Source organism: Myxocyprinus asiaticus, chromosome 38 (genome assembly GCF_019703515.2).
Source record: "Myxocyprinus asiaticus isolate MX2 ecotype Aquarium Trade chromosome 38, UBuf_Myxa_2, whole genome shotgun sequence".
Lineage (NCBI taxonomy): Eukaryota > Metazoa > Chordata > Actinopteri > Cypriniformes > Catostomidae > Myxocyprinus > Myxocyprinus asiaticus.
The window spans coordinates 5,595,980-5,619,415 of record NC_059381.1 but is presented as its reverse complement, the minus strand read 5'-3'; the positions used below and the strand labels follow the sequence as shown (position 1 = coordinate 5,619,415).

General features: G+C 35.8%; 1 protein-coding gene across 2 annotated transcripts in view; it reads right to left on the bottom strand.

Moving 5' to 3' along the window:
• LOC127428460 (collagen alpha-1(V) chain-like) overlaps positions 1–23,436 on the bottom strand; it is a 143,601-nt gene that overhangs the window by 82,006 nt on the left and 38,159 nt on the right. For both annotated transcript variants that reach the window (XM_051676845.1, XM_051676846.1), the window contains exons 2-4: positions 20,029–20,196; positions 7,155–7,368; positions 5,298–5,460 (exon numbers count right to left, since the gene is read on the bottom strand). In XM_051676845.1, coding sequence (XP_051532805.1) covers positions 5,298–5,460; positions 7,155–7,368; positions 20,029–20,196 — 545 coding nt within the window. The remainder of the gene's footprint in view (positions 1–5,297; positions 5,461–7,154; positions 7,369–20,028; positions 20,197–23,436) is intronic.

Genomic DNA, 23,436 nt, shown 5'->3' with positions numbered 1-23,436 from the left:
AGCGAGAATATTCTGAGGGTGTGATATAGCAGGGGTTTAATTGGCGAGGAGGGCTTTATATTTGATAGATTCTGGATCAGACTGTTTGAGGTGATGCCAGAATTGTAAGAATCTTTTCTGAATTTCAATGCTTAAGGGGTATGGACCTAAATCAGCTCTACAGGCACTATTTGAGGTGCTTTTACGTACACCTAAAATGATTTTTTTGTACTTTCCAGTTGCATTTTTTCTATTGAAGTTTTATCCCAATGGTAAAAATTTGTCATGGGTCCCCATATTTCACATCCATATAGTAGTATTGGTTTTATTATAGAATTCTATAATTTTGTCCAAATTGTAATTGGTAATCTTACTTGGCCGAATCGCAATTTGATGGCATAAAATGCCCTCTGAGCCTTTTCACCCAATGTTTTTACAGCCAGGTTAAATCCTCCAGATGCACTTATTTCAACGCAGAGATAACTGTAAGTGGAGCTGTGTTGTAGGACCTCTCCTCTGTAAGTGAACTGGAATCAGTTTCCCTGAGATCTGACCTTCTTCTGGAACAAAATGACTCTGGTTTTATCAAGGTTGACTGAGAGTGCCCAGTCATGACAATATTGTTCCAGCAGGGTGAGGCACTGCTGAAGCCCCTCCACTGTAGGTGACAGCAGCAGAAGATTATCTGCATACAGCAGACACTTCAATTCAGTGTCATGTAGAGTAAGGCCAGGGATGCTGGACCACTCCAGAGCTTCTGCAAGATCATTTACAGTATACAGATGTTGAAAAGAGTCGGACTTAGATTGCATTCCCGTGGTTGAGGTCTGTTGGTTCATTTTTTTATATAGATTTTTAAAGTAAGATTTGCACATTTTGGCATTTTGGAGTGGTGTTTCAGATTTGGGTCTTTCACATTTTTATATACAGCCTCCAAAATGTGTTTTGGTCTATTGATTGATCAATTTCATTCATTTTAACTTTAAAATGGGTCTCTCTTTTGTTGCATATGTGTCTTTTGTCATTTTTCAGGCCGTTTGAGTAAGTGAGCCTTGTCATCTGATTGGCTGGTTCTTTATGTTGTTGTTTTTTTGTTGTTGTTGGCAAGTTGTCTTAGTTCTTTTCTAAGACATTTACATTCATTATCGAACCAGACATCATTTTTTATTTTTCGTTGATTTGTTTTATGTTTGTTTAGTATTAGATAAATGGCCAATGTTTCAAATATGTAATTAATTTGGTCTGTTGCTGAATTTATTCCATTTACCTCTGGGGGAAATTAGTAGACATGAAATCACCTAACATATGTAATATTATAACGTTGTTCATGTTATCTTTGAGTTTTTCAATGTTTGATTGGTTCCATTTGAGTTTGATTTTCAAAGGAAACAATTGTTCAGATTCTTGAGGAGAGGTCTTGGTCCATTGGTTTGATTGTTTTAAGAAGAGCACTGTTTGACAGTGCTCAGAAATTGGGAGTTGAGGTCTGACTGTGAATGCATTGATGAAGTTTGGATCCATGTCTGTAATTGAATAATCAACCACAATAGCCCCCAGTGTGGAGCAGTACGTAAATCTACCGAGCGAATCTCCTCTGATTCTACCATTTATGAAGTAAAGCCCCAAAACTTTACACAGCTTTAACATCTGCTTTCCATTTGAATTGACTAAACTGTCATGGCTGTTTCATGGACTGATAATTGATATTGAATGAGATATGGTGTCATCATATACTGAATATGAATATCATCTACTATATATATATATATATATATATATATATATATATATATATATATATATATATATATATAAAATTCTCCCCTTTTTCCTCCCCAATTTTGGAATGCCCAATTCCCAATGCACTCTAAGTCCTCTTGGTGGCGTAGTGACTCACCTCAATCTGGGTGGCGGAGGATAAATATCAGTTGCCTCTGAGACCATCAATCTGCGCATCTTATCACGTGGCTTGTTGAGCGCGTTACCGTGGAGACATAGCACGTGTGGAGGCTTCACGCTATTCTCCGCGGCATCCACGCACAACTCACCACACGCCCCACCAAGAGTGAACCACATTATAGCGATCACGAGGAGGTTAACCCATGTGACTCTACCCTCCCTAGCAACTGGGCTAATTTGGTTGCTTAGGAGACCTGGCTGGAGTCACTCAGCACGCCCTGGATTCGAACTCGCGATTCCAGGGGTGGTAGTCAGCATCATCTACTATATTTATATAATACATTTCTCTCCCAGTTCTTGCATCTTGCATTCGTCCCTGTGTGAATAATGATGTGCTGGTAGGTTTCATACAGATATTTATCAGAAAGAATTTCAAAGGCATGTCTTGTGCTTGGGCACCAGATTTTCTGGACCTTCATTTTTGGAATTAACAGTTTCTCATTTATATATTTGCCATTTCAGTCCATTAGAATAAGAGCATGTGCTTCTCTGTGGTTGTCTGGAGCCATACTGTGGGTTTGGTCTCGTGGATCTGTTGAGGAGTGAAGCTCTTCCATCGCTGGTGATTTTTCTAGCTGCAGATTTTCAATGAGTGTCTCTGGAGATAAGACGTTGCTGCTGATGTCGTGTTTTGGATGTCTTTTATGTGAGAAGAGCTGGTATATAGATCTTGGTGGTCATCTTGTATGGGAGTTGCATTAAACAGTTCCTGTTTTTTAATTGTTACAACATCTCCCACAATGCTTTGAGAGCAGCCTCTGATCCCTGGACTATGACAGTGCCATTCTGGTATAAGTTCAAAGTTAAAAATCTTGTTTCATTATTCCTTTCAATGTCTTCAAATACCAGGATATGTCTGCCTTTGCAGATGCCTCTCTTGGTGATGAAGTTGAAGCGTTGGCAGAAAGCTGTGTGCCATAAAGTGCTGTTTTCAGTGTAAAATAACAGGTTGGTCATGACACTTTCATTATAGTCAGCAACGAGGGTGTCAAGGTTTTCCTTCATCTGCTTCTGCTTGTGAAGCTGTTTGGAATGTTCCGAGCACTTCTGAGGGTAAGCAAAGGGGCGGGCAAGCATGCTGCAGTGGCCATAGCTGATTTTAGAATGTAAACAATCAGCTGAAAAATTTTTGTTTTAGATATTTCCTCTAGGAAATATATTACAAATGAAAAACTTAAAAAAACTTATTAAATTAACCCCAAAACAAGCAAATGTCCACTTCCACTGGCACTGTACCTAATTATGTCCAAAATGTTTTCTTTCTGTTCTTCTTTTTGGAGAAATATGATTTAATACTGTCTGCTCCTTTTGAAATGAAGATCTTTGACTGTTTCTTTACCTCTCTTTTCTTCTTAATTTTTCTTCTCAGAGGGTATCAGTGAAAACAAAAACGGTTTTCTGTGTAAAATCAGCAAAAACTTTGTCTCAAATGTTGTTTGGATTTGTTTGGATTTCCTTGTTTGTAAATTATATCTTGATTATTTATCTGGAGCTTATGTAAAGTACAAATTTACAGTACTGCTGGACCTCTCTCTCTCTCTCTCTCTCTCTCTCTCTCTCTCTCTCTCTCTCTCTCTCTCTCTCTCTCTCACTCTCTCTCTCTCTCTCTCTCTCTCTCTCTCTCTCTCTCTATCTCTCTAACTCTAGCTTAGAAGTACATTGAGGAATTTGTAAGCTTTCAAGAGAATTTAATTACATTGCCAGACTTTAAATTGAAATATGTTTTCTATGTGTGTGCAGCAGTGGTTTAGTTTATGATCTGTGTTAGTTCTCCAAACATTTCAACTTCAAACATTCATGTAGACCAAACCTTAAAGGCACATCGTCATTCCATGAACTCTTTGTGTGTCTGCGGTCAAAGCCCTCAGGGTCAACACAAACATTTCCTCAAGTCTTCCTAATGTCTCAAATATCATCAAGACACTTTGAAATCACAAAATACAGCAATAGATTTCAAACCAGATTTTTATATTTTCTGAATGCGGGTAAAAAACATCTGTAATAATGTTAATTGACTACTTTCATCTATGGTTTGTCTGTTGAATTACATAAATCATGTTTCTTTATGTCTGTTGAATAAAGTGTGTGAAGTGAAATATGTATTGCTTAGAGTGCTGTTATGTTCCAACCCATCATTATTTACACAAGGAAGCATTCGTTTATCAAATCTCTCTTTCTTTTCTTTTTTGCATTTGGCTATGTTCAGAATAGAACACTAGCATACTGCATGCACAGTATATACTGTATACTACCTACTTAAAACATATATGTGTAACAGAACACGGTATGCAATGATAAACATTTCAAACTGTTGCATGCTACACTGTCGCCATATGACCTCATTACGTTACATGTTTAATACAGCTAGTAGCATTCAGTTCAATGCTATTATTTTGCATTTTTAATCCAACTTTCTCTAGAAATGTCTTAACTTTCAGCAGTCCAATCAAATAATGAGTCAAGAAAGATGTTAAAAATTGTGTTTGATATTACTTCCGGTTCATTCATCAACTTGAGCACATTGCATACAGTACTCCACGCAAAGTGTTCGGGACGTGTACTGCACATTTTGGCAAAATGTAGTAAGTCATTCAAGTATTTCTTGCATGCAGAAATCCTGCATGCTATGCACAGCATACATACTACACACTGCAGAAATTGTCTGAGTAGTATGCTAATAAATAGCATTTTTGTGTCTTTTTTACTGACCAAATAAAGACATAATCACACTTTAATGTGCTATGTACTTATTCTAAAACCTTTATGGTCAACCTGACTATTACACACATACATACAGTACATACACAGCACAGTCTATAAATCCTTGTGGCATAGGGTAACCCTACAATCTTCAGTTGACCCAACATAAATGCAACTAGGTGCTAAACAAACATGTTCACGTTCCTCGAGTTCACATTTGCTTGAGTTAGTCACAGGGAGTCCATGAAACGTTTTAACACTCAGTAAAGACCACAGACACACGTTCACAGACCCCTGCAAAAGACCCCGAGCACACTGACCAACAAGACCAAAGAAACACACAACCCGCAGGAAAGAAAAATCACACAAGATCTCTTTAATATCTCAAATATTTCTCCTAAAGTGCAAAAGGAGACTTCCAGCTTCTAAGGTTTCTCTCCTGCGAACAAGACCCCACTAATTTCACGTGTCTATGTTAGTAAGAGATGTCAACAATGTCTCAGGCTGTGTTCAGATTTGTCAAGATACCAAAGACTGCAATCAAATGATAGATCTGAAAGCAATGAAAAATAGATACATAACAGTAACATTTCTGAGAACTCACTAAGTTCTAACAATGTTATCAAGAATATTCTGGATCATCTGAAAATGTTCTTTACCTCAAACACCTCCTCATCCAGGATACGCGTTCCGAACACCACAATCCCTTTAGTGTCGATGATGGGGTGAGGGCTTCTGGATAGCGTCCGTGTGATCTTCTTCTTACAGTCCAAAATCAGAGTGATGCTCTGCTTGTGAACGCTGATCGCCACACGGTGCCACCTGAATCACACGGAAACAAGTGAGTGTGTCTGTCTCTCTGTCTGTGTCTGACTGTCTGTCTATCTCACTTTCTGTTCTATCTATCTATCTATCTATATATCTATCTATCTGTCTGTTCTATCTATCTATCTATCTATCTATCTGTCTGTTCTATCTATCTATCTATCTATCTATCTGTCTGTCTGTCTGTCTGTCTGACTGTCTATCTCACTTTCTGTTCTATCTGTCTATCTATCTATCTATCTATCTATCTATCTGTCTGTCTGTTCTATCTATCTATCCATCTTTCTGTCCGTCCGTCTGTCTGTCTATCTCACTTTCTGTTCAATCTGTCTATTTGTCTGTCTGTCTGTCTATCTATCTCACTTTCTGTTCTATCTATCTATCTATCTATCTATCTATCTATCTATCTATCTATCTATCTGTCTGTCTGTCTGACTTTCTGTTCTATCTATCTATCTATCTATCTGTCTGTCTGTCTGTCTGTCTGACTTTCTGTTCTATCTATAAATCTATCTGTCTGTCTGTCTGTCTATCTCACATTCTGTTCAATCTATCTATCTATCTATCTATCTATCTATCTATCTATCTATCTATCTATCTGTCTGTCTGTCTGTCTGTCTAACTCTCTCACATTCTGTTCAATCTATCTATCTATCTATCTGTCTGTCTGTCTGTCTAACTCTCTCACTTTCTGTTCTATCTATCTATCTATCTATCTATCTCTCACTTTCTGTTCAGTCTATCTATCTATCTATCTATCTATCTGTCTGTCTGTCTATCTCACTTTCTGCTCTATCTATCTGTCTGTCTATCTATCTATCTATCTATCTATCTATCTATCTATCTATCTATCTATCTATCTGTCTGTCTGTCTGTCTAACTCTCTCACATTCTGTTCAATCTATCTATCTATCTGTCTGTCTGTCTGTCTAACTCTCTCACTTTCTGTTCTATCTATCTATCTATCTATCTATCTATCTATCTCTCACTTTCTGTTCAGTCTATCTATCTATCTATCTATCTGTCTGTCTGTCTATCTCACTTTCTGCTCTATCTATCTATCTATCTATCTATCTGTCTGTCTGTCTGTTCTATCTATCTATCTATCTATCTATCTATCATCTATCTTTCTGTCCATCCGTCCGTCCGTCTGTGTGTCTATCTATCTATCTGTCTGTCTGTCTGTCTGTCTGTCTATGTGTCTGTCTGTCTATCTCACTTTCTGCTCTATCTATCTATCTATCTATCTATCTATCTGTGTATCTGTGTATCTGTCTGTCTGTTAACATATGCATCTGTACTATATATTTTTGTAGCATTGTTTATATAGTTAGTCAGTATAGTTAGGAGTGGGTATAAATAAATGTTTAATGTGTCAGGGCGTTACACCTGGGTCTGTTCACCTGTACAGGTGTTGTTTTGCACTAGCATGACAAATTAAATCTGACGTACATCAAAGCTAACAGTGAAAACCAAACACAGTGTCCTGACCAGGCACAGCATGACAAGCTTCCAGTGTCAAGCTATACTTCTGTTCTTATTGAAAGCGAAAATGCTGCATGAAGCAACAAACTCAGCCAATCAGAACATATTTGATGTTTAATATAAGGCTATAAGGAGCAGAGTCAGATCATGAAACTAGTTAAAATCTAACACTTGTGTGTGGTCAGTAACACTCTGTGTGTACTTACTTTCCATCAGCCAGGTTGACCCCTCTGAAGAGTGGGTAGTCCTCTGGACCAGGTTTTCCCTGGTGGTCTTCATACAGGAAGACAGGGGAGCGTCCCACCTCCAGACCGAGCTGCTGAATGCCCTGTTCATTATACACTGACAGCAGGAATGACTGACTGTTTTTCTTAGGCCTCATCGTCACCAGGATGGAGAAGTCCTCAGGAAACATGGATGCTACAAAAAGAGAGAGCAGGTTATTAGTTATTATATGAAATTACACTGTTTGGGGGTCATTATATAAGAGCAATAGAATTTTCAAATGAAAATAGAACTTTGAAATCTGAACATTTTAAAACTGAAACTCATCAATCATACATTAAACCTACCGTGCTACATTAGTAACCTTATCCTCTTTCTCAGTTCATTCATGGTGACACTAAATCATTGTAGAATTAAAAAACTGTATTATAATAATAATAATTTTCTATTGGCTGCCATGATCTTTTGTCAGTAGTGTTACTCCTAATTAAAAGTTATTCAAATTAAAATTATGGTTAAGTTGATTGTCAAGATGAGAAAGGGTTTTACAAATCAAAACAAAACAAAAAGCTGTCATTGATATTAAAGGGACAAAAATAAAAATTCTCTCATCATTTACTCAACCTCATGCCAACCCAAATGTGTATGACTTTCTCTTTTCTGCAGAACGCAAATGAAGATTTTTAGAAGAATATCTCAGCTCTGTAGGTCCATACAATGCAAGTCAGTGGTGGTCAGAACTTTCAAGCTCCAAAAATCACATAAAGGTAACATAAAAGTAATCCTTACAACTTTAATATATGTCTTCTGAAGCGAATCAATGTTTTAATCCTTTTTTACTATAAATCTCCACTTTCACTTTCAGAATGTGAAAGTGAAAGTAAAAGTGGAGATTTATAGTAAAAAAAAGGATTAAAACTTTGATCTGTTTCTCACCCACACCTATCATATCACTTCTGACAACATGGATTAAACCACTGAAGACGTATGTATTACTTTTATGCTGCCTTTATGTGATTTTTGGAGTTTAAAAGTTCTGGCCACCATTCACTTGCATTGTATGGACCGACACAGCTGACATATTCTTCTAAAAACCTTTGTTTGTGTTCAGCAGAAGAAAGAAAATCATACACATCTGGGATTGCATGAGGGTGAGTAAATGATGTGAGAATTTTCATTTTTGAGTGAACTATCCCTTTAATACAAATAATTACCAATATTTTTAAACAAATTTTGATTAACAATCTATTAAAATTTAAAAAATAGGGTAATACCACTGACAATTCAAACGGTCCTTCAAAATGTCTGATAATTGTCATGGGCTATAACAAAACAAATATAGCATTTAGAAATTCTGCCTCAGGAAGAACTTCTTAAGTGTTCTTCATAAAAGCCCTTTTTTGTGTTTTTATTTATTTATTCATTTATTTATTTTTAATTGTTATTATTTATTTTGGTGTTTGCAGTAACTCCACTGCATTAACTTAATAAAAAAAAAAAAAAAAAGTTTGATTTAAATGATAAGTAAAAAGTAAACAAAAATAAATAAATAAATAAGTATACAATTATATGTCCAATAGACTATAGTTTAGAAAGATATATTTTGATACTTTTATTATCTTCTTGTTTTTTATTATTTACTGAAAAACTGTTAAACATATTTTAACATATTTTCATGCTCTAAGAGATTTTTAAAGTGTTTTAAAACAGATTGGCCTCAAAAAGCAATTGGGCCACTGAAGCCACACATAAAAATATACAGTATGAATGTAATTTGAATGTCGTTATATAATAAATCAACATAATATCGTGTGAACTTGAAGGGAACTGACTTCATACGTCCATTAAATATCAGTGTGACACCAGATGGTTAAAATGCATGGAAAAGTGAAGTTAGTTCTGAGAAAAGCTTGAGTATAATTTGCATATAGATGACAATTGGTTTGATATTTAGCATCCAAAGCAATGACCTTTATACATTTTTAAACATGACTTATGTGTCCACAAATGTTTAAATACTACTTGAGGCCATTGCATTTGGTTTTCTATAGTAATTGTCCACATTAAATGTTGACTTTTTGCCATTTGAAAATGAGTGACAGCATCTGACAATGCAACTGTAGAATGACCCTTTTCCTGTAAGCTTTTCTGGGAGCAGAGAACAGTTAAAAGACTAGAAAGAAAAAGAGAGTGTGTTACAAGAGTACTGCATCACATCTGTGAGCAGAGAGATACTGTCAGGTAACACAGATAAAGTATTTGACAAGGATAACAGCACAATGGAAAATAGTCAGATTATCTGAAAGAGTTCTGGGGACTGGGCACATCTTTGGGAAACTCTGTTACAGTGTCTAAGCGCATGTGTGCAGGAGTCTTACTGGTGATAAAAGCTTTGGATCTACTGAGGTGGAGGGAAGGAAGAGAGAGTGAGAGAGAGAGAGAGAGAGAGAGAGAGAGAGAGAGAGAGAGAGAGAGTAATGAGGTGAACAGCTGTTACCAAATTATTGCACTTAATTATCTAGAAGAAAGAGGAGAGAACAGAGAGAAAGAAAGAGAGAACGAGAGAGAGAGAGAGAGTAATGAGGAGAACAGCTGTTACCAAATTATTGCACTTAATTATCTAGCAGAAAGAGGAGAGATCAGAGAGAAAGAATGAAAGAATGAGAGAGAGAGAGAGAGAGAGAGAGAGAGAGAGAGAGAGAGAGAGAGAATTAAAGACAAAGAAAAAGGGAGACAAATATAAGCACAACACTCTTGAAAGGACAATTCACCCATAAATGAAAGTTCTTTCATCATTTACTCACACTAATTTTCTTCAGAAACACATATGACTTTCTTCCATGTAACATAAATGTTGTTGTTGTTTTTTCTGTACATTTTTTTTTTCATATAGTGTTCAACAGAGTAATTCAAGCACACAAATTCTTAATGTTTTACATTAGTTAAACTACTGTAAAAATTACATTAAATCCGACCTGGCTGTTCACACTGAAGGCACATTGAAACAATCAGAATACGTGTTAGATTTACTTCCACATATAAGAGTGGTCCAGATCAGATTTGAAAACTGTTCACTGTTCAAACTGTCATCCAATTAACAGATCTGTGTCACATGTGAGTGGGGGGAAAAAAATCAGATTTGGGTCAAAATCAGCATGATGTGATCTAGTGTTGTCACCATCGGCGTCGCCAGGTCATTTGTTCCGGGGCTTCAGCCCCGAATGTTTTGACTGTAGCCCCGAATGTAGTTTTAAATAATATTGCTACCCCCCCCCCCCCTCCACACTCCTGCTAAGCCCCGAACCTCCTCAAGTCCTAGAAACGCCCCTGGTTGTCATGGTACCAAAATTCCAGTAGTCGGTACCAATTCCAGTGAAATTTCACAATACCAATTTCGATACCACAGAAAATGTGCTATTGAACACACTCCTTTAGCCTGTTTAAAGTTACAAAGTTACAAGATATTTCCTTCAAGTGTTTCTAACACTTGTGTGTTTTTAAGCAGGGCCCTACTTAAATCAGTTTTATTTTTTCCCCAAATCCTTTTTTTTTTATTGTATTTTTTAAATTATTTTTCCAGAATTCCATGTCTTAAAGTTTAATTTAATTTCATTATCAAAATGGTGTCTAATCAAACATTTTTCCTTAAACTTTTACAAACTTTTAACAAGTAAAACAAAAAGAACAATTACTTAGCAGCATACCATTGCATTTTTAACAAACTTTTATTCAGTACAAAAGCACTCTTGTTTGTGATACACTGCTTAATTTGTATTATTATTACAATCATTATACATTAATAATTATTTATTATTATTATTATTATTATTTATCCAGTATTACATTTTACTATACAATTATAATATATTTCTGTTGCCATTTCTTCAATTTCAGGCGTTTAGCTTTTATTATGAATCGTAAAAGGAGTAACCTAGCACACGCTCAAATAAGCGCGTGAGCATTTGAAAGCAGTCGTGTGTCAGTAAGACAGTGTGCGGGTACCGAATTAAGTCGGTGATCGGTAATACCGGTACTGTAGAATCACTGGTATCAGTACCGGTACTTTTGACAACACTAATGTGAATGTAGCCCATTGTGATTTGTCTTATGAAATTTGAAAGCTCCTTAAAATAGATTTGTGTAACAATAATATCACATGGATTTGTCTTTATTCACTGATACATTTTCCTCAGCTGAAGCGCTGAAATTGACTTTAATGATACTTTTCTGGTGCTTTTTTGTCATTTTGAAGCTTGATAGCACATTCACTTTTATTATTTGGAAAATAGCGGTCTAGGATATGCTTTAGAAATGACCCTTTTGTGTTTCACAGAAGACAGAAAATCATACAGGTTTGGAACAACTTAAGGATCAGTAAAAAAAGTACAGAATTTACATTTTTGGTGAAGTATTCCTCTAAGTTGGCTATATGGCTCTTTGGACGTAAAAAAATAAAAAAATCTTTATTTTACATGAATTTTAAATGTATTGCATTCTGGGTTCTTTAAAGCACCAGTACATAGATCATTTTCTAAAGAACTAAGCAATTAAAAGTTTACTTTGTGGAACTAGATAAATTCTTCTATGACATCAGACTGTGAAACCCTTATTCATTCTAAATTAGAACCCTTATTTTTAAAAATGAACATTCAGCCACAGAACTTTACAAAGAAACACAAACAGAATGAGAAAAACATGAGAAAAGGGAAAGAGAAAAAGGTTAAATTAACAGTCCGGTCTTCATCTTACACACACAGACATGTGCCAGACAGATGCCCGCCGCTGGGACCTCAGGGAAAATCTGGGCTTGTCAGGCAGGAAGTGAATTTTCCAGTCATCCAACAGACAAAGCATCCATACATCTGTTCAACAAATACACACACACACAAACACACACACATTCCAAACAACCTGTCCTGCTTTTGGTGAAGTTTATGCCATTGTGTGGAATTCATTTAATGGCTAAATCTACTGCACTTCCCACAGAACAGGCTGAGAGTCATTACAACACTTAATAAACATTCTAATGGTTCTAACGGTTGGAGAGGAACATGTTCATGTAACCCCACCTCACCGCTTTCAGATGGGTCTTCCAGAATGCCTTCTCTACCTCTAATTTCCCTCTTCTTCTCAACTGTTTATGTCTGAGTCAAAGTCTGCTTAAAGTCACACTATAACAGACAGTAAGACACCTTTCTACCTTTCCACTCTCATCATTCTCTATATGTCACAATATATAAGTAAAATCCAAGCTAAAGCAACTCTTTTGCTGCATTTCTTTGTTCAAACTTAAGTGGATTGGGTTATTTGAGGTCTGATGTGATCAAGGAAAGGTTTGTAGCACATCCTAAAATGTTAATATTCTGAGCTGTTCACTAAAATAGTTTAATTTCTTAATTTATTTAAAGAATAGGCTTTATTTTACACACTGGGTATATAAATGTCAAGAGATGAAGAGATGGCACAAGCAACCAGACAAAACTAACAAAGTCTGACTGAAATGGAAATTCATTACATCTAAAGGAGTTGCTGTTCTGAACACAAGCTGTGCAGAGAGAACTGTCAGAGCTACAACAGCAGAGAGAAATGCACATTCTCCTTCACATTAAAAAAAGATCTATCTGAATTAAGTCACTTTATGGCTTTATAAGAGACAATGACTTTGTTATGTTGAATGGCTTTATTCTAAATCGCTTAACTCTTAAGAGATATTAAAGGTCGCTTTACAGCTATGTAGGAGATATTCTGTGTCACTTAAATGTTCTGTCTGAGAGATTCCAGATCATTTTACAGCTTCATACAAGTTTTTAGATCACTTTGCGACTTCATAGGAGATATTTTAGATCACTTTACTGCTTTGCGAGTGATATTCTTGATCATTTTATGACTTCAAAAGTTAAATTCTAGATCACTTTAGGCTTAGTTACAAATATTTTAGATCACTTTACAATTTCGTAAGAGATATTCTAGATCATTTTACTGATTTATAAAATACATTCTAGAATGCTATATTGCTTTGTAAGAGACATTCTAGATCACTTTACAGCTTCATAAGAGACATTGTATATCACTTCTCAGCTTCATAAGAGATATTCTAGATTTTTTTTCATGTTCATAAGAGATATTCTAAATCACTTTACAGCTTTTTAAGAAATATTCCTGATCACTTTACAGTTTCATAAGATTACTTTATGGCTTTGTATGAGATATTCTAGATCGCTTTAAAGCTTTTTAAGAGATATTCTAGATTTGTTTTCAGGTTCGTAAGAGATATTCCTGATCACTTTATAGCTTAGTAAGAAATATTCCTGATCACTTTACAGTTTCATAAGAGATATTCTAGATTATTTTATGGCTTCGTAAGAGATATTTTAGATTTCTTTTCAGGTTCGTAAGAGATATTCTAGATTTATTTTCAGGTTCGTAAGAGATATTCCTGATCACTTTATAGTTTCGTAAGAAATATTCCTGATCACTTTACAGTTTCATAAGAGATATTCTAGATTACTTTACGGCTCTGTAAGAGATATTCTACATCACTTTACAGCTTCATAAGAGATATTCTAGATCACTTTATGGCTTCGTAAGAGATATTTTAGATATCTTTTCAGGTTCGTAAGAGATATTCCTGATCACTTTATAGTTTCGTAAGAAATATTCCTGATCACTTTACAGTTTCATAAGAGATATTCTAGATTATTTTATGGCTTCGTAAGAGATATTTTAGATATCTTTTCAGGTTCGTAAGAGATATTCCTGATCACTTTACAGTTTCATAAGAGATATTCTAGATTACTTTACAGCTCTGTAAAATTATTCTACATCACTTTACAGCTTTGTAAGCGATATTCTAGATCACTTTACAGCTTCGAAAGAGATATTCTAGATCACTTTACAGCTTCGAAAGAGATATTCTAGATCACTTTACAGTTTCATAAGAGATATTCTAGATTACTTTACGGCTCTGTAAGAGATATTCTACATCACTTTACAGCTTCGTAAGAGATATTCTAGATCACTTTATGGCTTCGTAAGAGATATTCTAGATCGCTTTACAGTTTCATAAGAAATATTCTAGATCACTTTATGGCTTCGTAAGAGATATTCCTGATCACTTTACGGTTTTGTAAAATATATTCTAGATCACTTTATAGTTTCATAAGAGATATTCCTGATCACTTTATGGTTTCGTAAGAAATATTCCTGATCACTTTACAGTTTTATAAGAGATATTCTAGATTACTTCAAGGCTTTGTGTGAGATATTCTAGATCACTTTACAGCTTTGTAAGAGATATTCTAGATCACTTCACAGCTTTGTAAGAGATATTCTAGATTTTTTCTCAGGATTGTAAGAGATATTCTAGATCACTTTACAGCTTTGTAAGCGATATTCTAGATCACTTCACAGCTTTGTAAGAGATATTCTAGATTTTTTCTCAGGATTGTAAGAGATATTCTAGATCACTTTACAGCTTAGTAAGAGATATTCTAGATCACTTTTTTAGCTTCGTAAGAGATATTATAGATCACTTTATAGCTTAGTAAGAGATATTCATGATCAATTTATGGTTTCATAAGAAATATTCCTGATCACTTTATAGTTTCATAAGAGATAATCTAGATTAATTTATGGCTTTGTAAGAGATATTCTAGATCACTTTACAGCTTCGTAAGAGATATTCCTGATCACTTTACGGTTTTGTAAAAGATATTCTAGATCACATTATGGTTTCGTAAAAGATATTCTAGATCATTTTACAGTTGCATAAGAGATATTCCTGATCACTTTATGGTTTCGTAAGAGATATTCTAGATTACGGCTTCATTAGACATATTCTAGATCACTTCGATGTGTTATTGTTTTGTAAAAGATATTCTAGATCTCTTTACAGCTTCATAAGAGATATTCTAGATCACTTTAAAGCTTAGTAAGAAATATTCCTGATCACTTTAAGGTTTCGTAAGAGATATTCTAGATCACTTACGGTTTTGTAAAAGCTATTCCTAATGACTTTATGGTTTAGTAAGAGATATTCTAGATTATTTTACAGTTTCATAAGAGATCATCTAAATTACTTTACTGCTATGCGAGAGATATTCTTGATCATATTACGTCTTAATAAGACATATTCCAGATCACTTCAATGTGTTACTGTTTTGCAAAAGGTATTCTAGATTGCTTTACAGCTTCATAAGAAATATTCTAAATCACTTTATGGCTTCATAAGAGATATGCTAAATCACTTTATGGCTTTGTAAAACATATTCTAGACCACTTTAATGCTTTACTGTTTTTCAAAAGATATTGAGGGAACAGAAATGGAGGGAGGAAGAGAAGCACAAGCTCTGTACAGCATGTGTTAAGGGGGGGGGGGGGGGTGTAACATGCAGTGGAATTCTCTTGTGTTTAATCAAAAGCAGAAATACAAACCCATCCATCACATTTCTCCATTCATCTCCACAAATCATCAGATAATCCTGTGACATGTGTATATGTGGGGATTAGCTCTCAGGTGTGTTTTGTGAGGTGCACATGCTTGCACCAGTTGTATATGCACACACACACACACACACGTCGGTGCAGCTATCATTATGAGGACTCTCTATAGACATAATGATTTTTATACTGTACAAACTATAGATTCTATTCCATATCCCTACCCCTAAACCTAACCCTCACAAAAAACCTTTTTTGAAAAAAAACATTGTTTAGTATGTTTTTTAATTGATTTGAATTATGGGGACACTAGAAATGTCCTCATAAACCACATTTATAGCATAATACCCTTGTAATTACCAGTTTGCAACCTAAAAAAAAGTCCTCGTAAACCACTTAAACCTGCCTACACACACACACACACACACACACACACACAAGCCAACAAGAGATGCTCTGTGCTTTTGTTTCCTGTGTGTGTGTGTGTGTGTGTGTGTGTGTGTGTGTGTGTGTGTGTGTGTGTGTGTGTGATAGTGTTATAGCGAGAGACTGAAGTGAGTCTAGGGGTCAAAGTGTAAGAACTAAGGGCCATCACTCTGGAGACGAGGTCTGCCAGTTTCCAGGGTAACATGAAACAAAAACTGAATTCAGAGAGGAAGTCATTTCTATGGGCCCATAGAAATTACCCAAAATAACTATGCCTTTATCCAGAGGATTTCAATATTGGAGTTAACTGGCACACAATACATTATATCGCTGACCATATCGGTATTTTGCCATAATAAGCTTCTTTCCAAAAACTGGCCAATATTACAGTTGAAGCAGATAATAAGTAAGGGATAATTTACTGTCAGACAGTCATTATTGCAAAATAAACCCCCAGAGAGTGATCAGTATCACTGTGCAAATTAGGCAAATAACAAAACAGATATATAAATGAATAATTTAATATGAAATATGGATGATTTGTTAAAATGGACCGTGGAGTGATAAGTTTAGTGGTCACTATACAAAAACTATTTGACTACAGAATTTAAGTTTCACACTAACTGTGCTTCAATCATGTCTGCAGCTAGTCAAGAGGAGACATTTTAACCCTGCTCTGTTCTTCATCAGGTCTGTCTATATGTAGATCTGACTCTCCAGAACTCCAGTGACCTATGACCCCTCTATCTGTTACTATGAAGACACAGCAGAATGGAAGACAATGGTCATATGGGTATGCATAAGGAGGAGTGAAAGAAGAAAAAAGGCGAAACAGAACAAGTTAGCTTCCCTCTGTGAGTTTTTCTTATCTGGCTATATATTAATATTTAGGAGCATGTTTGTTTGAGAGATTTAGAGAGATTAGGATCTACACCAGAGATGCAGAATGGAAGACATTCTCTGTGTGTGTAGGTGTATAATTTTAAAATAGAGAGAAAGATCGAGGTCAGAGAGATTCAGTAGATACAAGTCAGTGCAAGAGACATGATCTCATTCTTCCTTTAGAGAATGTTGAACTGATTCTGGGTCAGACGCATTGAGATATCAGCTTTGATCCAAACACTAGCTGGCTTTCTGTCTACTGTCTACACTCTAAGGCACCATCCTAACTGACAGAGAACCTTGTAACTGACTGATTTGGAATACTCTACATTGGCAGCATCTCTGTATGCCGCATGAATAGTGCTTCACACATGAAGCATACAGGAAATCTGACTCAGAATTAATTACAAACATTTAATGTTTGCATGTCAAACTAGCACTTTTAATTAAAATTTACTGTTGATACTTTTCAGTACTGAATAAAATATATTTTAGTGTTTCTTCAAACTTTGCCAATTTCATTTCACAAGGGTTGATTTTTATTCAAACAAACAGACTGAAACTTTTTTCTTTTTGTTGTATGAAAGTCACATTAAAACTGACTGAAACTTTTCACTAGGCCTTCATCTTTTATTTTTGGTACTTTTCAAATGACTTTCATGCATATATTTGATTCTTTTAGCCTTTTCCCAGGCCCAGATATTCACTATTAAACACACACACAAATCCATTTTTAAAATTCAAATAACTACAAGCTTAAAACTATGATAATCTAAACAAAGAGTGAAATAAACATAAACCATTTCAATATTTAATGTGTAAAAATTAATTCTATAATTTTTTTAAATAATTGCGTTTGTCAACTGTGGTGGGAATTTTCATGAATTTCTGAAAAAGTCACAGAAATGTCACATATCTCTTGTGGTGCATGTACACAGCTGGACAATGTTAGCAGACAAATAAAAAAAAGTGAGTGTAAAAAATGTCTTAACAAGACTTTGGGCTAAATTTTATTGACCGTGCTAGGTGCAACGCTATGCACTACGACTGTGCGCAACATCTTATGCAATTTTCATGAGAGCACTAATTGCAAGTGCAATTTCGTGCCATCGCAAAGCGCAAGTGGGCATGGGTGGGAGTGTTTGCGCTGTCTGAGGGTGTATGCGTGCAAACTGTGGGTGTATTGTATGTTAATGAAGTGGCGCAAAGTGCAATTTGCTATTTTCCTAAGAAATAGGCGCTAAGTCATTGCGCTAAGACGTTTCAATACCACGTCTGTTTTCAGCGCAATGTGAATTTAAACTCAGTTCCTTGCAGTTTGGAGATTTCAACAGCAGGTGGTAATAAAGTTAATGTCCAATGAAGCAAATATAGAAAAACAAATATTTATGAGATTTGTGTTAAACTGTCTTTAGGTCATGGTTTATTTTTCAATTATTATTATTATTATGTTTATAGAATTATGTTTTATTTATGATCTAATTTGAATTGGCATTTTTTTCACCTGTTGTCGTAAAGTGATTTTTAAGTCACTGCAAAAGGGGCCGGCGGAAGAAGTTGGAGAGAGTAAAATGTTTGGATTTGGTATGATTTTTTTTAAACCCACTTGCGCCAAGACTAATTGCATGCTTGCACGAAAATACCAAAACTTCATGGCCATGCCCATTGACTTTGCGTGTATGACTTATGGCATAGTGCCTTAGCGCTAGGCTAGTGCTATAAAAATAGGGCCCTTAACCTTCTAGAAGTCCACAGTACTAAAAGTGCATGAAGTTTAGGAAGAAACACTCATTTAGATTTATAAGCGATATGTCTCTTGACTTTGTCCGTCATCTTTGATAGCAATTTTAACTTAAGTTGCAATTTGTTGTTGATTTTGGACAAAAGGAGTTATTTTATAAAGCAGCACAATTTTCTTGGCTACAGTTTGAAACAGCCTTCGCCTATGATGCCTAAAAATGCTGCATAGTTAGACAGCTCACTAGAATTTGGACCAGAGCCAATGGTAAGCTGGGGTAAGAAACTGGCTTGTAGTCTTATTAATGCATGGTGGCAATCTCTCTCTCTCTCTCTCTCTCTCTCTCTCTCTCTCTCTCTCTCTCTCTCTCTCTCTCTCTCTCTCTCTCTCTCTCTCTCTCTCCCCCTCCCTCCCTCCTTCTCTCAAATTCTCAAGATTTTCTGCATTCCTGCCAAAAGGAGAGTCTAGGGCACAGTGACACTTCAGCCAGTTATTCAATAATGAGTTTATTATTGAAGGTCTGGGACATAAAATGCATTTGAAAATGACTAAAAATAAAGGATGAAGGCCTGGTTAAAGGTTTTAAAGAAAAAGTTTAAAAAGTCAGTTTTAAAGTGACCTTCATATAACAAAAAGAAAAAATTTCAAATCTGTTCGTTTGAATAAAAATCAACCCCTGTGACATGAAATTGGCCAAAGATGAAAAAACACCCATTTACAGTAGACAGATATAGAAGGATATAATTTGAAACATTTCTGCATGGAAAACCATGAAAATGGTTGAACCAGAAAAATGTGTTTAATTCATGCATTGATAATCGCTCATTTTGATGCATTTCAACCTTCTGCAATTTAAATACACTTTCGCTGCAGAATGTTTATATTTGGTGGCAAAACGTTGATTCATTGTCAAAATGGAACGACATTTAATCAGCATTGACTAGATTGTCTAGCAGCAGTTGGAATGCTTACTAGCAACAAAATAGTACAGCGGCTGGTGACCTGCATCTTTCTCTCTCTGTCTCTTGTCTGTCTAAATGGGGAAAATGAGGAAAAAAGGTTTCTAAAAAGAGTTATTTAGGGCAAAAGGACTTAAGCATGATAAACACACTGTCATAAGATAGAGATGGAAAGCAGAGTGTCTGAGAAAGAGAGAGATGTGTGTGTGTGTGTGTGTGTGTGTGTGTGTGTGTGTGTGTGTGTGTGTGTGTGTGTGGGCAGTTTTCTGGCCCGCCTATGAAAGACACTGACAGACCAAACACACACCGCAGAGACAGAGAACTCATTTAAACAAGACACACACACACACACTGCCCTGGTGTGCACCTGTGTGTATGTGTATGTGTATGTGTATGCATGTGTGTACTCACAGGGGTAGAGTTGTTTAGTAGGAGCGCTAAGCTGTGCATCTTTTGAGACTCTATAGGCGACGTCGGGCACTTTCGACGACTTCCTGTGTGAGCAGAATCCTGTAGTTTTTGTAACACCATCTGGCAAACTGTGAAAATCTAATATCTTTAAGAGATCGGCAGGCTCAGCTGTGGAAAAAAAGAGAAAGAGAGACTAAATTAGTTACAGCCATTTCAGGTCACGCATATGGATGCTGATTGGTCAATTCAGTATTAAAATACACAATATTGTAACAGCAATGATCAGAAACACCTGATACCTGCAACTGTGTATATCACTACACAGCACTCATTTAAACAGCAACTATTAACTTTAGTTCACACACAATTTTTTTTTTTTTATCTTTGGCTGAACTTGATTCAATGGTGGACAGTGGTTCCACATTTTTGAAATGAGTTTTCCTAACTTAAAATTTTCTATGTGATCTCAAATACGGTTGCCATCCGTCCCGTAAAATATGGGATCGTCACGTATTTAAAGATAAAATGATGCAATTTCTCCAATATTTAAGCTGATCAGATGGCGTCATGGTGAAATTGTTCTGGATCACCAATTTAACATTGATATAAGTTGGAAAATTTGCCTACGGTGTGTAAGGAACCGTCTGAAAAGTCCACACATTGTGCTAAAACTAGCTAATACTGTAGAGGGTGTGGTAAGGGACCATCTGAAAAGTCCACACATTGTGCTAAAACGAGCTAATACTGTGGAGGGTGTGGTAAGGGACCGTCTGAAAAGTCCACACATTGTGCTAAAACGAGCTAATACTGTGGAGGGTGTGGTAAGGGACCGTCTGAAAAGTCCACACATTGTGCTAAAACGAGCGAATACTGTGGAGGGTGTGGTAAGGGACCGTCTGAAAAGTCCACACATTGTGCTAAAACGAGCGAATTCTGTGGAGGTTGTGGTAAGGGACCATCTGAAAAGTCCACACATTGTCCTAAAACGAGCTAATACTGTGGAGGGTGTGGTAAGGGACTGTCTGAAAGTCCACACATTGTGCTAAAACAAGCTAATACTGTGGAGGGTGTGGTAAGGGACTGTCTGAAAGTCCACACATTGTGCTAAAACAAGCTAATACTGTGGAGGGTGTGGTAAGGGACCATCTGAAAAGTCCACACATTGTGCTAAAATGAGCTAATTCTGTGGAGGGTGTGGTAAGGGACCGTTTGAAAAATCCACACATTGTGCTAAAACGAGCTAATACTGTGGAGGGTGTGGTAAAGGCTTAATAAATTTTTTCTCATTTCTTTTAATGTTTGTATTTGTATTTAATTGCATTTCACAATTGCTTGACACCTCATGCCTCCAGAATAATATTGCTATACTTGCACACTGCACATAAACTTAAACATACTGTATATTTGCACATTGCAGATATAAACCAAAATTCAGCAAATGTAAAAAATACCAGGAGAAACCAAACCTAAAAACACATTCCACAGTTAACACAGCCTACATATCCAGCTTCATCTGGTGAGAAAAAATGGAGAATATATCAATAATATAATTAAATAATAATAATTATTATTACTAATAATAATAATAATAATAATAATAATAATAATAATTAAACAGGCTTATCCGAGGCATATTTTATATACAGAATCTATAAATGTAAGAGAGTTACATTTTAAAATAAGTTTTGAGACACTTCCGGTTTAAGCCACGCCCACATCTGGTTCTGTCCAAATACAGAGACAGATACAGATCATTTTGTCATAGAACAGATACAGATAATGGCTTTGCTGCACACCCTTAGTTAGCACAGCACTTGCTCAATGAACTGAGCCTTTAATTTAATGTGCGACCTGTCCTTATCATTGGATCAAGCTTCAATCTTCACCATAATGGTAACCCCCAAAATGCCAACACAACAGAAACTCATCTAAATCTCAAAATAACAAAACATTAAACACTAACAAGTTATCCTCTTTTATTAAGTTATTTTATGTATGTATCTTGCTCAAAAACACATACAAATAATACGTTTTGCAGAGTTTCATTAATGCTACATTAATACCACAAAAAGAATTAATGTAGTCCTAACTTAAATGGATTAAGTAAATGTCCACTTTACCAATGTAAATGGATAGAAGGCAAATTTTGTGTGTGTGTGTGTGTGTATGTTCCAGCAGAAAAATCCATCTTCCAAACCATGTCTTTACCCAAATACACTTTGATAAACCTATAATAATGATATTATATTATAAATAATTTAGAGCTGTCAGGACGGATTTTGCGGGAAATTGCATACAAACGTCATTCGCCCATGCGTGTTGACGTCATATCCGTACACAGAAAAAATAAGCTCTGGGTTCTGTAGCATGTATGGTGTGGGAGTAGCTGAAGCTGAAAATTAGTTGTCACAACGAACGAGAATTGACCATGGATCATTCAAAAAGGCAAACCTCCGGGGAATCACCGGTTGTAAAAACAAAGAAACCCTGAACAGAGCAGAGTCTACAAGCAAAAAGGGAAAGCAACAGAGTCTGTAATAATACCCGAATCAACATCGGCTTGGCTTTTCAGAGGTGGCGACAACTGCGAGATCTGAAAGGATTTAAAAGCGACCCAGAGACGGCTTTTTCCTTAGTCAACAGGTAAGATATTTTATTGATATGGTTTATTTATAATTGTGTAATCACACAAACACATCTGTATGTGTGTAGTGAAATACAATAATTATACTGTAATCTGTGCAGAACATTTAACTTGCTAGCACACGTTTGTATTTTCTTTATAACGGCAATAATTTATATAAATAAATCCTTTAGTCCTTGGCTTGCCAAGGACATGTGAGTCTTGAAATGATGTTGACCACTGTTTGGTAACAATGACAATCTATATATTAGTTACTATTGTGGTCTATTTGGCCAGAATATCCTGCAGTTATAAAAACTTTACAACGTTTGACCTTATCAGATTAGCAATCGTTATGTCTAATGCCTAACTTTTGTAACGTCATTTATTTCAACACATCAATGTTTCCAATAAGTCAAAAGAACAGCATAAGATATGGCACTTATCTGCTCAGCAGACATAATATCCGTCTTTTCCAACACACTCTCACGGTGAAATCGTCAGGATTTGTACGACTTTTCTAAATTTTGCTAATTCGTATGATATCGTGCAACTACACTAGTTTGAATTCCTACGACTTTCACTACAGCCAGTGACATCGCTGGACATCATTTCCATCTCTGTCACACACAACAGCTTCCTATCATGTTTACACACTCTACTGATTGGTTAGGTTTAGATAAGGGGTTTGGGTAAGGGCATAATATTAATAAGAGTTTATGCAAACAACATCGTGCGAGACCATTCGAAATAGCCAACTTGTAAATTATGTACGATTTTCCATG